This window comes from Eretmochelys imbricata, chromosome 17 (genome assembly GCF_965152235.1).
Source record: "Eretmochelys imbricata isolate rEreImb1 chromosome 17, rEreImb1.hap1, whole genome shotgun sequence".
NCBI classification, from domain to species: domain Eukaryota; kingdom Metazoa; phylum Chordata; order Testudines; family Cheloniidae; genus Eretmochelys; species Eretmochelys imbricata.
In genome coordinates, this window is record NC_135588.1 from 24,714,311 (window position 1) to 24,730,323 (window position 16,013).

The 16,013-nt window shown below is 61.3% G+C and overlaps 1 protein-coding gene across 1 annotated transcript in view; it reads right to left on the reverse strand.

Moving 5' to 3' along the window:
• Nucleotides 1-1,057: 1,057 nt before the first annotated feature.
• The window catches only part of STX1A (syntaxin 1A), a 260,780-nt gene continuing 245,824 nt past the window's right edge, over nt 1,058-16,013 (reverse strand). Inside the window, exons 6-9 of the mRNA XM_077836958.1 lie at nt 13,026-13,099; nt 8,621-8,758; nt 3,247-3,357; nt 1,058-1,135 (exon numbers count right to left, since the gene is read on the reverse strand). Of these exons, the coding sequence (XP_077693084.1) occupies nt 1,058-1,135; nt 3,247-3,357; nt 8,621-8,758; nt 13,026-13,099 (401 nt within the window). The remainder of the gene's footprint in view (nt 1,136-3,246; nt 3,358-8,620; nt 8,759-13,025; nt 13,100-16,013) is intronic.

Sequence of the window (16,013 nt, forward strand, 5' to 3'; positions counted from 1 at the left end):
GCATGCCAGGGAACACTGATGCCTTGGGCCTATTCCAAAGGGGTGCAGTTCCCCCCCAGGGAACCTGCACCAGCACTTGGGAAGCATCAGCCCAAGAGGGTCGTAGGCTCGCCAGGGGGCAGTGCAGCAGAGCACATGCCACCCCCCCCCAACATTCCCCCACCCCCCGTGGAACCGGGCCCAGCCAACCACACGGGACAGCTGCCCCATCAGCCCAGCCTTGCAGAAAACACCCTCCAGCCACAGCAGTGCAGCGGCAAAGAGAAATGAACCCCGTGCAGCCAGCCAGAGGGGAGGGAAAGGGGCAGCAGCAGGGACTGGGCCTTGCACCAGACAGCCAGCGAGGGGAGGTCAGGGCCAGCTGGTGGAGGTGGGCACTGTGGTGAGCAGGCGGGGTGGGTGCAGTGCCAGCTATGGCTGGTGGAGGGGGCATTTCAGGGAGCAGCAGCTGGGCAGGTGTAGTGCCAGGTGTGCCCTGGGGAGGGAGGCACTGCAGGGAGCAGGCTGAGGGGGGTGGCGTTTTGTCAGCAATGCCCTGGCAGAGCAGAGGGAGAAAGCTATGACTGCCAGTGAACACCCACTGGCTGTGCCAGGCTACAAAGGTGGGTGGGGACTGGCTGGCTAGTGCTCTCTTCTGCTCTGCAGGGGACACAGCACTGCCCCTTGCTCTCCCTCGCCCAGTGCCACTGGCACAACTTGCTGTCCTACACCTGGCACCATGCTAGGAGCCTCACTACACGAGGGCAGCCTGGCTGCCTCTGCACCAGTTAGCTGCCCTGCTTTAGGCTCAGTGCCACACACGTGCTCTGCCCTCCATCAGGTCCAGCTCCCCGCCATGTCCCAGCCCCGGGTACTGTCCGCCTGCCCCCTCGCCACACAGACGCACCACACCGTACACACAGTGTTACAAAACGATCATGCATTAGAAACTGAAATTCTGCTGGGAGGGCCCCTCCCTGGCGGCTGCAGGGCTTGGCTCCCCTCGGGCGCAGCTGGGCCGTGGCAGCTCGGCAGCTCCATCGCATTGTCTACAGAGAAAGTTTCGCCTTGGCAAGATCTATCCGAAAATGCCGCCCAAGGTGGAGGCAATGACGATGCCCAGGACCACGCAGCAGATAATGATCATGATCTTCTTCTGCTCAGGCCGCCCCACAGCACCGACAGGGGAGAGAGGGGGAAGAGGTTACAGTCCAAACCCCAGCACGCAGGACAACCCCCTTCACCTCCCAGCGCCCTATGCAGGGCTGTGCCTGCCTGGGACCCAGGCTCCGCCAGATACAGTGCCCGCAGAGCAGAGTCCCCCAGCACCTCTGTCTCGCCAGCTGGACAGAGCCTGTTCTGCAGCCTGGGGCCAGTGCTCAGACCCCCTCCAACAACGCAGCCGCCGGGGCAGAACTGCTGCAAGTTCTCTCCTGCCTGGAGAGCACGTCAGTGCCAGACCAACCAGGGTCCTTGGGCCCTCCTGACCCAGCGGGGGCTCCCTCAGTGTGAAGCCATGCACAGGGGGGACAGAGACGGGCTCCGTTTGCACATACATTGCCCTGGGCAAATGCCTGCAGGGCAGCGCTGGGCTGGGCCCAGGCTGCAGAGCACCGGGGGTGGGCTCAGCCCGTTTGCTTGGTTGCTCTCAGGAGGGCCTTGCTCGCTCCACTGCCTTGAAGGGGAAGGGGAATGCACCCTGTGGCCCTGAGGCTTGGAGAGGCCTAGCCCCAGCCAACCCATTCTGCCCCCCAAGCGTGGGAGTCGTTCCCTGCTCATTAGGCTGCTGCAAACCTGGCCCCTGTCTGTGGCTGCTCAGGCCTAAGGGCTCGGGGCCAAGCGAGGTCATTGAGGGGCCAGTGCCATGAGGACTGGAGCCAAGCTGCCCCGAGAGGGATGGACACATTGTCCCAGGGGCTAGAAATGCCCTCCAGCACTTCACCAGGGCTTCTCTGGGGTGTTACTTGTGCTCCTGCTTCCGGGTAGATGGGGTCCTTGTGAGTCACCAAAGACCACCCCCCTCATGGCACGGGAGGCTCTGGAGCAGCAGCCTGTGGCCACCACCTGAGCAGGGAGCCTGGACTAGCCCCCGGATGCTCTGATGCCGTGACAAATCCCAGCTGGTCTGGGGCAAAGCCCACAGCCCTGGCGGCGGTGGTACTGTAGGGCTGGGGTGTAACTGGGCTATTCGTTCTGGCAATTGCAGACAGCACGGGCCTGCCTGTTTGGGCTGCGAGTCCCAACTCCCCACCGGCACAGATGACTCGTGCCTCCCGATCCCGGGGGTGGGGGACACAATCTAAAGGGTGGGGGTACATGACCACCCCACATCTCCTTTGCCCAGTGACCCCTCCCCATCCCATGGTACCTGCATGGAGGAGGGCCTGTCCTTCCCCTGCGCCTCCCCCCATCCCCCACACATTCAGCTGCTCTCCCTGGCAGCCAGGTGGGGAGCGGGACGGAGCCCAATTCTCCCCGCCCAGCTGCCACGTCCACCCCTACCCGCCCAACTGGCTGCTCGCTGTGAGCTGCCGCATCCCCCCCTCCACCTCCACGCCCAGCCGGCTGTGTCCTGGGAGCTGACCATCCTCCTCCCCGCCACCACCACCACACCATGCCCAGCCAGCTCGCCCTGGGAGCTGCCAGGCACCCCCCCTCCCGCTGCGCGCTCTGGCCAGGCCCCGCAAGCGGTTCTCCACTTTGAGTCCCTGACCTGTCGGACAGGCTGGACCCAGGTCTGCTCCAGCCCATTCTGAAGGAAAGGAAATTGTCCCTACCCAGGAGCTGTCATGGCATGGCCAGGCCTTCTCCAGAGCTGAGCCCTGGAGCCTGGCTCCTTTCCTGGGCCCAGCCTAGTGTGTGGGCATGTCCCTAACACCTTCTTGCTCTGAGCGATGATGCATAGACTGCCACCAGTTGGAGCCCTTCTCCGCTCTCAGCACCGCCCATCACTTGGGATAACGATAGCTGCTGACGAGATGCTCTGCTGGGGTCTGCTCCCCAGCCCACGCCATCTGCCTTCCCGGGGCGCTGCACTCCCCAGCCCACATTCAGGCAGGCCTGGCCACATGGCAGCTGGAGCACCCCGTGCCCGATTATGGGGAGCAGGTCCCTGGGGAGCCCTGGGACAAGGGGCTGATGGGTCGCTCCCCATGGCAGGAGCCCTGGCATGTGCTGTCCGGCAGTGGGCGTCGCATCCCTAGCCCCTGGGGCAGAGCGGAGAGGGGCTGCAGGCCCAGACTGGCCTCCGCCGCACACATGACTCACCCGCCTGGCTTTGCTCTGGTACTTAACAGCCTTTTTGGTGTCAGACACAGCCCGCTCCACGTAGTCCACAGAGTGCTCAACGTTGTACTCAATGCGGTCAATCATCTCGCCCTGCGCAGCACGGGAGACAGCCAGCCAAGCCAGAGACCACGCAGAGACAGACAGACAGCGAGGACACACAGACAGACAGACATGAATTCCAGGCAGCCATCCCCCAGCTGCTCCCCTTACCTGCCGGCTCTCATGCTGCACCATCGGCAGTGCCTGCAGGTGAACGCAGGGGCCTCCCGCTCCACCGGGGCCACTGCTCCCCTGCACAGGAGAGAGAGCGCAAGAGTGTGAGAGTCTCTCACCTGCCTCCTGCTGAGCCCTGCCCTTCACTCGGGGGCCTGGCGCTGGGCTGGGGGGAGAAGGACTTCAGTGCCCAAGCCATTTTGGAGTCCCCAGACCCAGCTGCTGCATGGAGATGTCTGCACTGCAGCTGCCGGCTTCCTTGGACTCCCAGCTCCTTGCCCCACTGGACACTCCAGCTCCCCCCAGTGGCCAGGCAGCTGCAGAAACCTATGGTGGCCAGTCCACGGATGGGATGTCCAGATGGTTTGTTACCCAAGTGATGTGCTCTGAGGCAGTCTCTTGGCAGACAAGTGGCCTGTTGTGCCAAGTGCCAGCCCGAGGACTGATCAATTCCTGGCTGTGCGGCTCAGCGGGGTAGGCAGATATACCTGCTTTGGTCTAAGCGACCAGATGGGTGAGCTGGAGGGGTTGCTTTCCCCGTCCGGGACTGGCCCGTTGGTGTAGGGCTTTGGGACGGCAGGGTAAACTACCAGGGAAACTTTTGGCATTTGTCACCAAGGACTCACAACTCTACCAAGAAAGAAGGGCCCAGCAGTCATGGCCACCCACTTGCATAGAGCAGACACCGCACAGAGAGACAGACACAAAGGCTACAGCCATGCACGGACAACCCCCCCCCCCCCCCCCATGCACACACACCCCACGCACACCCACAAGGAGCCAACCCCCCTGCTGGGGGTGCTCTGCACCATCAGCTGGGACCATGCAAACCCACAGCCCAGTCTCTGGGACTGGAGCTCTGGGCACCCTTTAGCCATGAGGCTGGCAAGGTGCCGAGAGCAGAGTGTGGCCTGCCCTGACGGGGAGAGGTTCTGCTGGCTGCGAAGGCAGGGCCTGCGGGGGGGGGGGGGGGGGGTTGTGGGGCAGGGTAGAAGAGAGACATGGCAAAGGTCCATTCCTGTCTGTAACAGGGAACCAGCCTGGGTCAGGCTGATCCCGGCTGGGAATCCTGTGCCCTCCATCAGCAGTTAGAGCAGGAGGTGCAGGATGGGGGACTGCAATGGGGGTGCAATGTGGGTCTGGGGGAAGGACGGGGTGTGTGTAGTGGGGGGTATGGAGTATGGTGTGTGCAGTGGGGCGGTACTACAGTGTCCTGTTAGCCCAGCCTGTCTGGTCTCCTGTTCCTTGTCTCTGAACAAGCTGGTCCAGGATTCATTTGGGCCTATGGTGTTTTATATGGGAGAGGGAGCCCCTCCTACATCCTCAGAGCCCCCCCAACATCTGCAGAGCCCCATCACCCTGCCCGCGGGCCTTGGCATATGGTGTGCAGCGCCAACCTCAGAGAATTGGATGGGGAGGATGACTCCTACCCTGCTTTTGGTGCAGGTCCTATTAGAAGTGACCCGTGCATGAGGGAGGAAGGAGCCAGAGACTTGCTCAGGACAGGGCACCTCTGCTGTCCCTGCTGTGCGTGGGGCAGGAGCAGGGCATCCCAGCCAGCAGGCAGCCCCCAGTGCTCCCTGCCCCCACCCCGCCCCCATGGAGTCAAGACACCAAGCGCCTACCCAAGCTTATCCCTCAGGGCACAGAGGGGCCTTGCTATTGCTCAGCCTGCCCTGGAGCCAGGGGACGGCCTGGCCCCGACGCAGCCCCAAGTGAGGGCTAGCAGAAAAGTCCCTGCTCCATGCCCACGCGAAGTCTCTCAGAAGCCATTTAACGGCTCAGGCTGAAAGGACCAGGGAGAATGACAGCAACAGGGTCAGCACCTGTCTGCAGGGCATAGGTTCAATACACTTCTGAGCCACTTCCCCTAAACCTTTCACACTCTGGATACTGCACTCCCTTCCCCGCCCACCATGCCACCCCCATCCCTGCCCCTCAACATCCCCAGCACTAGACACCCCCCACCCCACCCCACCAGCCCCTCAGCAATAGATACCCCCTCCTGCCTGCCCACCATGCCAGCCCCTCAGCACTGGATACCACCCTCCCTGCCCCCCGCCCCCAACCACGCCAGCCCCATCCCAGCCCCTCAATCCCACACCAGCATTGGACACCCCCCTGCCTGCCACCCCACCACGCCAGCCCCTCAGACCCCCGGCACTGGATAACCCCCTCCCTGCCTTCCCACCACATGAGCCCCATCCCAGCTCCTCAGTCCCGCCCAGCACAGGTTACCCCCCTTACCTGCCCCGCCCACCGTGCCAGTCTAAGCGAGCCCCGCCCCCCCCAGCACTGGATACCCCCCTCCATTCTACCTCCATGCCCACCCCATCCCCTGCCTTCTCACCTACCAACCTATCAGCCCCCCAGCACTGGATACCCCCTCCCTACCACGCCAACTCCTCCGACCCCCAGCACTAGATACCCCCCAGCCTCCCAACCACACCAGCCCCTCAGCACTGGATACCCCCTTATCCAACCCCCACCCCGATGCCTGCCCCATCCCAGCTCCTCAGCCCCCACCCCACTACTGGATACCCCCTCTCTTCCTTCCCAACTACCAACCTGTCAGCCCCCCAGCACTGGATACCCTCCTCCCTGCCTTCTCACCATACCAGCCCCGTCCCAGCCATCCAGCCCCCCCATCACACACTGGAACACCCCATCCCAATGGGCTAACAGCTACCCCTCTACCTGAGGTCAGGTACTGAGGGGGCAAGGGCATCCCACAATGGGATGTGGGGCAGGACTGGTCCCATTCAAGAGCCAGACGTGTCCCGTATCCCAAGAGCTGGGAATGCTCCCTGCTCCCCATCCCAGCATGGCCCTGTGCCCCAACTGCCCTCAGGGTGACCTGCGGGGCAATCAGAGAGCGAAGGGGGGCAGCATGACTAGTGGTCCAGCAAGACCAGGGAGCCAAAAGCCCTGCATTCCACTTGGGCGAGCCACTCAGCTCCTCCTTGCCTTGGTTTCCCCAGCTGGGGACAGGGGTAGTAACTGAGAAGGCATTACCCCAGGCAGTGACAGTGTATGGAGCGTGCTGCAGGCAGCCTCGGCAATGGGGGTGTGTGCCAGGCCTCGTGTGGCGATACAGCGCCCTCCATGCTGTGCCACCGAGCGGTGTCATGAGGCCAGCGGGCCAGACCCCCAGTATGTAGGAGATCCAGGAGAGTCCTGCAACTGGGGTGGTGGGGGGCTGGGACCTCCCCCGAGACACCAGGCATGGCTTCATTTTGAGCGCCTGGCTTGCACAGCAATGGCTGTGGGCCGCCGGGGTGAGCTGCAGCCCGTTGGAGGCCTGGCTGCTCTCCGGGGTAGGTGTAACACGCCCAAGGCAGTGCCACCTGGGCCGGGTCCCGCTGGGTGGGGGACATGGCTGGGAACTGGCCCCAGGTGCTTGGGGAGCTCTGCCCTCATACCTGACGCCCAATCAAAGCAGTGAGAGCTCAGCACCATGTGATGCTTCCCCCGGAACAAGGGGGTGGGTCAGCCTGGATCCTGCAAGGCCTGCCAGTGCCAGCAGGGGGCAGAAGGCTGCTGCTCTCCAGGCCCAGCCCTCTGCACGGAGCCGTGTCCCACCACAGGCTGTCTCAGACTGGGCACAGCCCACGCTCCACGAGGGGCTCCCTGGGGAGCAGCAGGGCAGAGACGGAACTAGCCGCCCGCGCTGTCAGAGCCCTGAGCCAGCCCGCGAGGAGTGCAGAAGGGGCTCGCTGGAACATCTCCAGAGGCAGAGGCAGAGGCTGGGGGGCCGGCTCGCAGCCCTCGGGTTGCTAGTTCTAAGACGTTCCACACAGCTAGGGAGGGCTGAGCAGGCTGCCAAGGGGCCAGTGCCCTGCAGCTCCATGGCTCTGGGGCCAGGCTCCTTCTCTGGGGGTTTTCTCTCCAGGAGCTGCCTGGCTGCAATGGCACCTGCCACCCACACTGAAGTGCACAGACAGACCAGCCTCACTCTCCACCGCCTCCATGGACCCATGCACTGCAATCCCAGAGGAGCTGGAGCGACTGGTGCCCAGCGTTCCCGGGACCCTGCCCCTCCTCACTGCTGATCCCTGGGCTGGGGAGCATCACACGCACATGCGGGAAGCACAGGCCATGCAGACGAGAGCATGCAGATGTGTGGCCCACACCAGGGCATGCACTTTACCTGCTGGCTGAGACACGCTCATCCAAGGGATGGTGGCAGCATGTCAGGCAAAAAGAGGGGTCAGGAAGAGGCCCACGAGAGCAGGCCGGGTTCACAGGGCTCTGCCAGGAAGCCCAGGCCTAGCACTACATGCTCACTGCCCAAGGAAGCTGGCTGGGCTTGTTTGCCTGCCGCCCTAGAGAGCACAGTGTGAGCCCCTGTAGGAGGGCATGCTCTGGGGCCTATCCCCGTGGTCACCTCCCTCTGGGTTCCCAGGGCCCAGCCTGGGGCCCAGAGCCATGGGGTTGGACACCCATTTACAGAAGGTTCCTGGACCCTTCTGTGAGGTCACCACCTCCCTACCCACATACAGCATCTGGTGCCCCAAGGAGGGACGGATAGCTCAGTGGTTTGAGCATCGGCCTGCTAAACCAAGGGTTGTGAGTTCAATCCTTGAGGAACCCATTTAGGGATCTGAGGCAAAAATTGGGGATTAGTCCTGCTTTGAGCAGGGGGTTGGACTAGATGACCTCTTAAGGTCCCTTCCAACCCTGATATTCTATGATTCTAAGGTCCTCCCATTCCCCTCTTCTACACCCCCTCCCCTGCCTCGCAGCCCCCAGGGCCCTGCTGGGACCTGCTAGCACAGGGATCATTCGGACAGTGGTGGAGGGGGTGCCAGCATCAACTCTCCTGTGCCCCCAGAAAATGACCACATGGCCACCTGGAAGAGAAGGGACCAATTCCAGCCCTGGGGCAGAAGCTGAGCCTCTGTAGAAGTCAGTGGCAGGTGCCTGATTGCAGCAGGGCTGGACGTGGGTCACATGCACCCTGCCAGGGTGCATGGGTCCAGATCAAAGCAGGGAGGAAAGTTGTGCACATGGCCCCACTGGCCTCCCTTGGAACAGACAGGATCTGTCTCTGCTGCTGCACCTGGCAGGGGTCCTAGGGCCCAGCAGAAGCTGCAGCATCAAGCAGCATGGAGCGGGCATGTCCCCTGCCCCCACCGACCTGGCTCTCCACCAGCATGGCCATGTCCATGAACATGTCATGCAGCTCTCGGATGCTGTTCTCCAGCTTGATGATCTCGCTGTGGCGCGTCTCGATCTCATTCAGTGCCTGCTTGGTGATGTTGGAATCCATGATGATCTGCCAGGAGAACGAGAGACGGGGACCATTCCTGGTGGGTAGCTCAGCCAGCAGGGAGTGCCCTCCTGGGTGCAGGCACCATGCACCATTCCCAGGGCACTAGCCTAGGGAGGTTCCTTAGCCATGTTTTCTAAAGGCCTGTCAAGGTGCAAAGGCAGGTGCAGAGACACTAGGGTTGGGTAGTAGGGCCAAGACTCCCCCTATCCCCAAGGGTCAGGGTTTTTTTTTTTTGGGGGGGGGGGTGTAGCAGGGTGGTCACCCGCTCCTGCCCAGAGGGACTTAAAACAGCCCAGGAGAGGGCTGTGGCTGGGGAGCAAGTAGCTTCCAGGCTGACTGGGGAAGTAGGCACAGCTGGGACCATGCCCCAAACAGACCACAGCTGGGAGCCAGACACTCAGCCAGAGTCTCCTCTAGCTGCGGAGAGAGACGGTCCTGGCTGCTGGGGAGTGTACCAGGGCACATGCAGTGAAGCTGGGCTGGGGAAGGCCAGAGGAGCTGGGAGGCTCCAGGCTCGAAAAGCCCCAGGCTGCAGGCCTCGCAGATGACTTAAGACAGGGGACTGGGGTTGCAACAGGGCAGACCAAGGGTAGGCAGAGGCAGCAGGGCCAAACCCCCCTTGCCTGTGATGAGCGGCTTGTACACTGCTTCCTGCCCCAGTGAACGCGGGCTAGGTGGTGACTGGCAGTAGCCATATACTGAAGTGAGGTGGGGATAGGGGGTTCCCTGGGGAGGGTAGACCCAGATATGTGGGGGTATTGCCAGAGGGCAGGACCCTGGTGTAAAAGGGGCATTGGGGTCTGGGAGGGACTTGGGGGGCCCAGCAGCAAGTGGGACACCAGTCTGCAGAGGGTGCTCCAGAGGCTGAAAATGCTAATTCCCTGGACGACCAGCAGGAGGCACCGTAGGGTGAGTCTCACGCTGCCACAGGTACTATCCGCATTCAGGTGTTATGGCAGTGACTGTGCCCAGAGATCACACGTAGCCTAGGGCACGTGGACGGTCAGGGCTGGAGTTGGCTCCCATAACCAGATACAAGTAGATGTCATTGTGGGGCCGGGGCCATGCGCGATGCTGGGACTTTGTGACGCTGTCCTGCAGCATGCAGCTGGATGCACTTCCCCCCAAGGCTCTCAAGCTGCTCCCATGAGAGAGACTGACCCCTCTGCCCCTGCTCAGAGTGCAGCTCCCAATCCTTTCCCTGCGGGGAGCTGAAGACTGGGGGCTTCCTCCCAGTGGCTGCTAGTGGATGGTATGTGGGGTGTAGAACCATGCCAGCCTGTCTGTATGATTGCACCTGTCTGAGAATAGCTAGGAGAGCGTTGGGGCCAGCAGGCCTCCTCCAGGCTGGGCACATCCCCTTGTATCCCTGCCTGCCTCACGGGCTGGGTGAGAGGTCTGGGAGTTTCTGTTGACACGGCATCCCATGCCACACAGAGCAGGGAGCACCCAGGGAAGTGCCCTGCTGAAGTGCATGGACCTGCCCACTCTAGGGGTGCGGCTCAGCTGGGAAATGGGGTATTCTGCCATGCAGCCGCCCTGGCTCTGGTTAGCCAGGGGCCTGCTTGGCTCTGGGATCCAGCGCTGGAGCCTCTCCCCTCCAGGCCAAGGACAGCCCAGACTAGCAGTGGCTGGAAGCTGTCCTCTTCTAATGCTGCTCAGTGCCTGTGTGAAACGATGGGGGTCTCAGGGCAATAGCCTGTGCCCCTCTACAGCCCTGGCTCCAGTATGGCTTGGCAAGGAGGCCCAGGAGCGTGCTGGTCTCTGCCCTCCCTCAGTCCTGCACCAGACCATTGCCAGTGCTGGTGCTTCAATCCTGCCTGGGGCTAACGCAGACCCCAGGGCACTGCCAATCCCGTCCCTTTACCGCGCAGACACGCAGTGCAGCCCCATGGTCCATGCCTGCGCCAGGGCAGGGTGTTGCCCCTGACCGCCGCTGGCTGGAGCAGGGCGAACCCAACCTTGGGGGGCAATGCATGTGCAAGAGGCTCTGCTCCCCAGGGTGCTTTTCCTGCCTCTCTTCACGGCCATCGCTTCGCTGGACGAGGTCTGGGCGGCTGCTGCATTTTCTCACCCTGTGCAGCATGGGCAGTGAAGAGGGATTTTGCAGGCTCAGCCTGGGATTAGCCTTTGAAAGCACAGCTGGACCATAGAAACAGAGAGAGTTTAAGGTCTCTAGCAAGGGTGGGCAAACTTTTTGGCCTGAGGGCTAAACTGGGTTTTGGAAATTGTATGGAGGGCGAGTTAGGGGAGGCTGTGCCTCCCCAAACAGCCAGGCGTGGCCCAGCCCTGCCCCCTATCCACTCCCCAGCCCCCTCCCACCCCGGGATCCCTGCCCCATCCAACCACCCCTTCTCCCTGTCCCCTGACTGCCCCCTGCTACCCCATCCAACCCCCACTCCTTCCTGACTATTCCCTGACCGCCCCGACCCCTATCCACCTCCCTGCCCTCAATCCAACCTCCCCTGCCCTCTTACCGTGCTGTCTGGAGCACTGGGGGCTGGCGGTGCTCCAGCCGTGCTGCCCGCTGGAGCCAGCCACACACTGCGCAGCATAGAGCACCGTGTCAGAGCATGGCGCAGTGAGCTGAGGCTGTGGGGGACGGGGAATAGCAGGGGAGGGGCTGGGGACTAGCCTCCCAGGCCAGGAGCTCAGGGGCCAGGCAGGAGGGTCCCATGGGCCAGATGTGGCTCGTCGTTTGCCCACCTCTGGTCTATGGTCTCATGAAGCCCCTGCCTGATGCAGCCACTGGTGAATTGCCTCTGTCTCTAATCTGAGCAGGGGTTGAGACTGAGAACTCTGAAATCACGTCCTTGGCCCAACACTTGCCTTTTCCCTCACTTTGCTTGTGGCTCGGCTGTTTCAATTTCCTGCCCCCTGAATCCTAGCTTCCAGACAATGCAGAGCAAGGAGCTGCAGCTCTAGCAGCTCGGGATGCTGGCTGCTAGCGGGACTGAAGAAGGGCAGCAGTAACAATGACGGGACTGTAAGTTGCTATCTAGTGACCCAGCAGGGCTGGAGCCAGAGAGACTGTGGAGGGAGCACTTTCCCGGTGCTGACCCTATGCCAGTGACCAGAACAGTCAGTGCTGGCATCAATCGCTTGCACGTGGGGAGTGTAAATCCAGGGCTCTCCTCAGCGATATTTGCATCCCTGGGCTCCATGTGGGAGCTGCAGAGAAAATCCACACCAGTATCTTAAACCCTGACTTCTCAGTAGGCATCAAGTGACTCCCAGGGACTGGAGCAGCAGCCCAGATCAAGGGGCTGGCTCATGCAATTTACAGGAGCGTTGGTCAGTCATTGCTTCCAGGATGCCCAGCTGCTTGCAGGTCTGGAGAGCTTTCCGGGGGCCCTAGGAGCAGTGGGGGGGACGAGCAGGAGGGTAGGCTTTGCTAGCTGCCTCTGCCCAGGTGCCAGAGAAATACCCCAGCAGCAGGGAGGGACAAAGGGGGAAAAAAAAAATCAGACTTCCTCCACTGCGCCTGGAGGGCTGGTTTGTGGTGGGCGCACAAGGAAGGCAGTGCTGGAGCGTATTATTAAGGAAAGCATGGCCAGCTGGGGCAACACTGGCCTGCCGTAACAAGCAGAGCAGCACGTAGTGCCTGCATAGACATGGCCATGAGTTCAAGGCTGGGAAGAGGCTGCTGCAATGAGGCTTGGAGTGGTGCGTGGGCATGGAGGGGCAGATGGGAGGCAGGATGTGCTCTGCACACCTGCTGCAGGCAGGTTAATACTTGGCGGCCATTTCATCACTGCTAGAAGCCTGGGCTAACACAGGGCTGTCTCCCTGGTCGTAACGCTGGTGCTACAGGGCAGACAGGACCTGCCAACCATGCCTTAGCTAGCCAGTGCCCCTTCCTCCCAGTCCGGGTGCCGTAGGTCACCCTGGTGTGCATTGTCCCACATGTTGCTGTGGGGGAGCGTTCCCTGGCACCTTGTCCCTGCTGCAGTACTATGGCAGAGGTGCCCAGATTTTCCCTGCATGCTCGGATAACACGCGGAGTTAGGCAGTGCGGTGGGTGCAGACTCAGCAGCTCCCTTGCAACGTGCTCATGCTGTGAAGAAAGCTGCTGCAGACACAATCCAACCACGCTGACAGCAACCCTGGCCAGTGAATGGGGTCCAGCCGGCTGCACAGGGTGGGCAGGGCCTGGTGCACACACTCAGCAGGCTGGGGCTGGGTGCTGTTATCAGAACCATCCTCCTAGCTAAACTGAGGGCTGAGGTTTAAGCTTGGGTTTGAGAGGGAGAAGTCACCGAGCACTTACCCCAGAGGAGAAGATGGCTGGATTCCCGCTCTCCAGCATGTCTTCCAGCTCCTCGCTGGTCGTGGTCCTGCCAGCTGCAATGAACACAGAATGGCAATAATCAGGTGGAGGATAGCTTGGGCTCTCCCAGAAGCCCCTGCTCAGCTCCACACAGCTGTGGAGCATACATACAAACACTACAGGCCAGATCTGTTTTGCGTCGGTGGAGCAGACAGGACGCGCTCCAGCCCGTGAAGCACAGGGTCTGCTGGAAGGCAAAGCAAGCCAAGGCCTCCAAGGAGCTCTTGTGAACAGTTCCCCGATCACTGGCTGGCCTGGTGGCCAAGACCCCTTATGTATAATGGTGCAGGGAGCTCCGCCCATTGCATGTGAGTCACCCTCTTGGCCAGTGGACAACGCTCTCCCAGTTGCCGTGGGAGCTGGGATCTGCCACACCCTGCTAGCCCACTGGTGTTAACACTGGTGTGGATTGGTCAGAGCACAGCAGCACCCACTCCTCCTGTGGAGCATCAGCCAGAGGAAGGGGAAGTCCTGACACAGCCAAGCTCACTGGCAGTGTCCATAGACTGGGCCTAGTCAGGGTTTGCTGGATGCTGTGTGTATCTGTGGTGCCCCATCACCATGATATCATGGCACAGACTGGGCCCAGTCACACGTCCAGATAAAAGGAGCAAATCCACCACATCCCCTCAGCGTCACTGTCATCTCTGAGGTGGAGTGACACCAAGCTTCTGGTCCTCACTGAGCTCTCCTGCCCCCATGGTCACCCCACTGTAACTGCCCCCTCCTCTGGCTCCTAGGAGGGCTCTGATGACACTGTACAAAGGGGAATTACGCTCATGGACTGCCAGGACACTTGCCGTGCCAAGGAGCTGGCCCTGAGCAGTGGGTTCATAAGCCCAGGGCGGCTGCTTTGAGCTACATCATGGGGGAACCATCCCAGTGTCAGAGGAAAGCAGGATCCTCCTGTAGCTACAATGTCAGCCCCCATCCTGGCTGCTGTGGGGAGCTCAGGGTGGGGCTGTCACTGTCCTCTGCCCTGGCAATCCACTGGGGCTGCTGGCAGCTGACACAGGCTTCTCTGGTTTACAGAGTGCTGGGGGCCAGGACATAGGGCAAGTAGCACCCTTTCCCTCCAGCTTGCTCAATGCACCCCACACCTAGGGGGAAATACCTGCATGGCCCCCACCTTTTCAAGGAATACAAGGGCCAGGCACACACGCTCAGTCCCTTTCTGCCCAGCACATTGGACCACGCATGGTGTGGTTTCCCTGCATTGCCTTCATCCCTTTTCCACCTCCCCTCTCCCCACCCTTCTTTCTCACCCTGTGCCTCCTCCCTCCCTCCCTGACTTTCCTTTTCCAACATCTCCTATCTCTCCTCCTTGTGCCCCCCACTGTGTTCCCCTGCTCGTTCCCACCTTGCACAAGACACACACAGACCTAGCAGCTAGAGCGCTCACCTTGCTAGCCAAAGCCCGGTAGCAAAGGCTGGGATGGGGCATCCAAATGGGCAGGGGTAGGGCAGTGCTGGGATGTCACAGCCCCTCACCCTGCTCAGGTGTCTGATACACATGGATCCCCCTGACAGTCTCTGGCTGCCAGAAGGGAGTTGGAGTAGACTCTCCCTCCCTCCCAAACCCTGGCACCCATCCTTGTCTGGCCAGACTGGGACCTTCCCACACCTAGGGCTGCTGGCGCGTTACAGGTCTTTCTATCAGCCTCCAGGCCAGACCACTGTACCTTGCTACACAAAGCCTGCCACTGGGACCCAGCTCATATGCAGCGTGGGTTGGGTGGGCACGTCAGACCGAGGGTACCACAAACTCCACGGGCTTCTGTGGCAGATTGCCAGCACTGCCATGATGGGTCCCACACTTTCTCTTCTGGGGGGGCAGGGTTCAGGGCACTGTTTCTCACCCCTGATCTAAGGTATTAACTGTCCCACTAGTATCCAAGAGAAGGGGAGTGGAGAGGGAAGGACCTGGGCTTGCCCTCTACTCCAGGTCCAAGCCCAGGGGCCCTAGAGAGAACGGCAAATCACTTGAACTAATAATTCCTTCCCCTGGGCTACTTCCCTCTCCGGCCCTTTAGCTTACAGGGCTTCCTGCCCTCCCTTTGCTTGGGCCAGGCTTCTCCCAACCCCTTGTGTCTATGGAGTCCCTCCACTCTCCACAAGCCGGGTTTCCCTTTACCTAGGGTCTTGGTTTTCTGGCCCACCACAGCACTTCTCCAAACTCTCCTCTACTTCCCTCCAAACTGCTCTTTGCTCCAACACCAAACCCCTCTGCTTCAACTCCTCCAGCTGTCTGATTGAAGCAGAGGGTTTTTATCAGGTGACTGGCTTCAGGTGCTCTAATTAATCTATAGCAACCTCTCTTCCCTCTACAGGGAATAAGGCTCTCATCATCCTGGGGCTTACATATCTCCCCTTGATCACCCTCCTGCTGCCCTCTGGCCGTGCTGTATCACACTTCCCATTCATGTCATGAATGAATCTGAAATCCTGGCCCCCATCCCCTGACTTTCAGCTCACCACACGGCTCAGGCCGGCGCGGGAGGAGCAGGCTTTCCACGCTGTGCAATAACCCTCCGTAACACACATCACCCCGCAACAAACTGCTCCGTTAGCATTTTATCAGCATCCTGGGCTTAGTTTCCCTAGTACTAGTTCCCGCCGCCCCGCCAGCCATTCCTTCCTTCCTGGGCTGTGGGAGGGGGCTCAGGGCTAGGGCAGAGGATTAGGGTGTGGGGGATGAGGGCTCTGGGGTGGGGGGTTTGGGGTGAAGGAGGGGTCTCTGGGCTGGGGCAGTGGGGTGAGGGCTGGGGCAGGGGTTTGGTTGTAGGCTCCAGGAGGGAGTTTGGGTATGGGAGGGGACTCTGGGGTCAGATAGGGGGTTGGAGTGTGAGGGCTCTGGGGTGGGGCCAGAGCCAGGGGGTTTGGGGTGTGGGAGAGGGCTCTGGGCTGGGGCGGGTTCAGGGCGTGGGG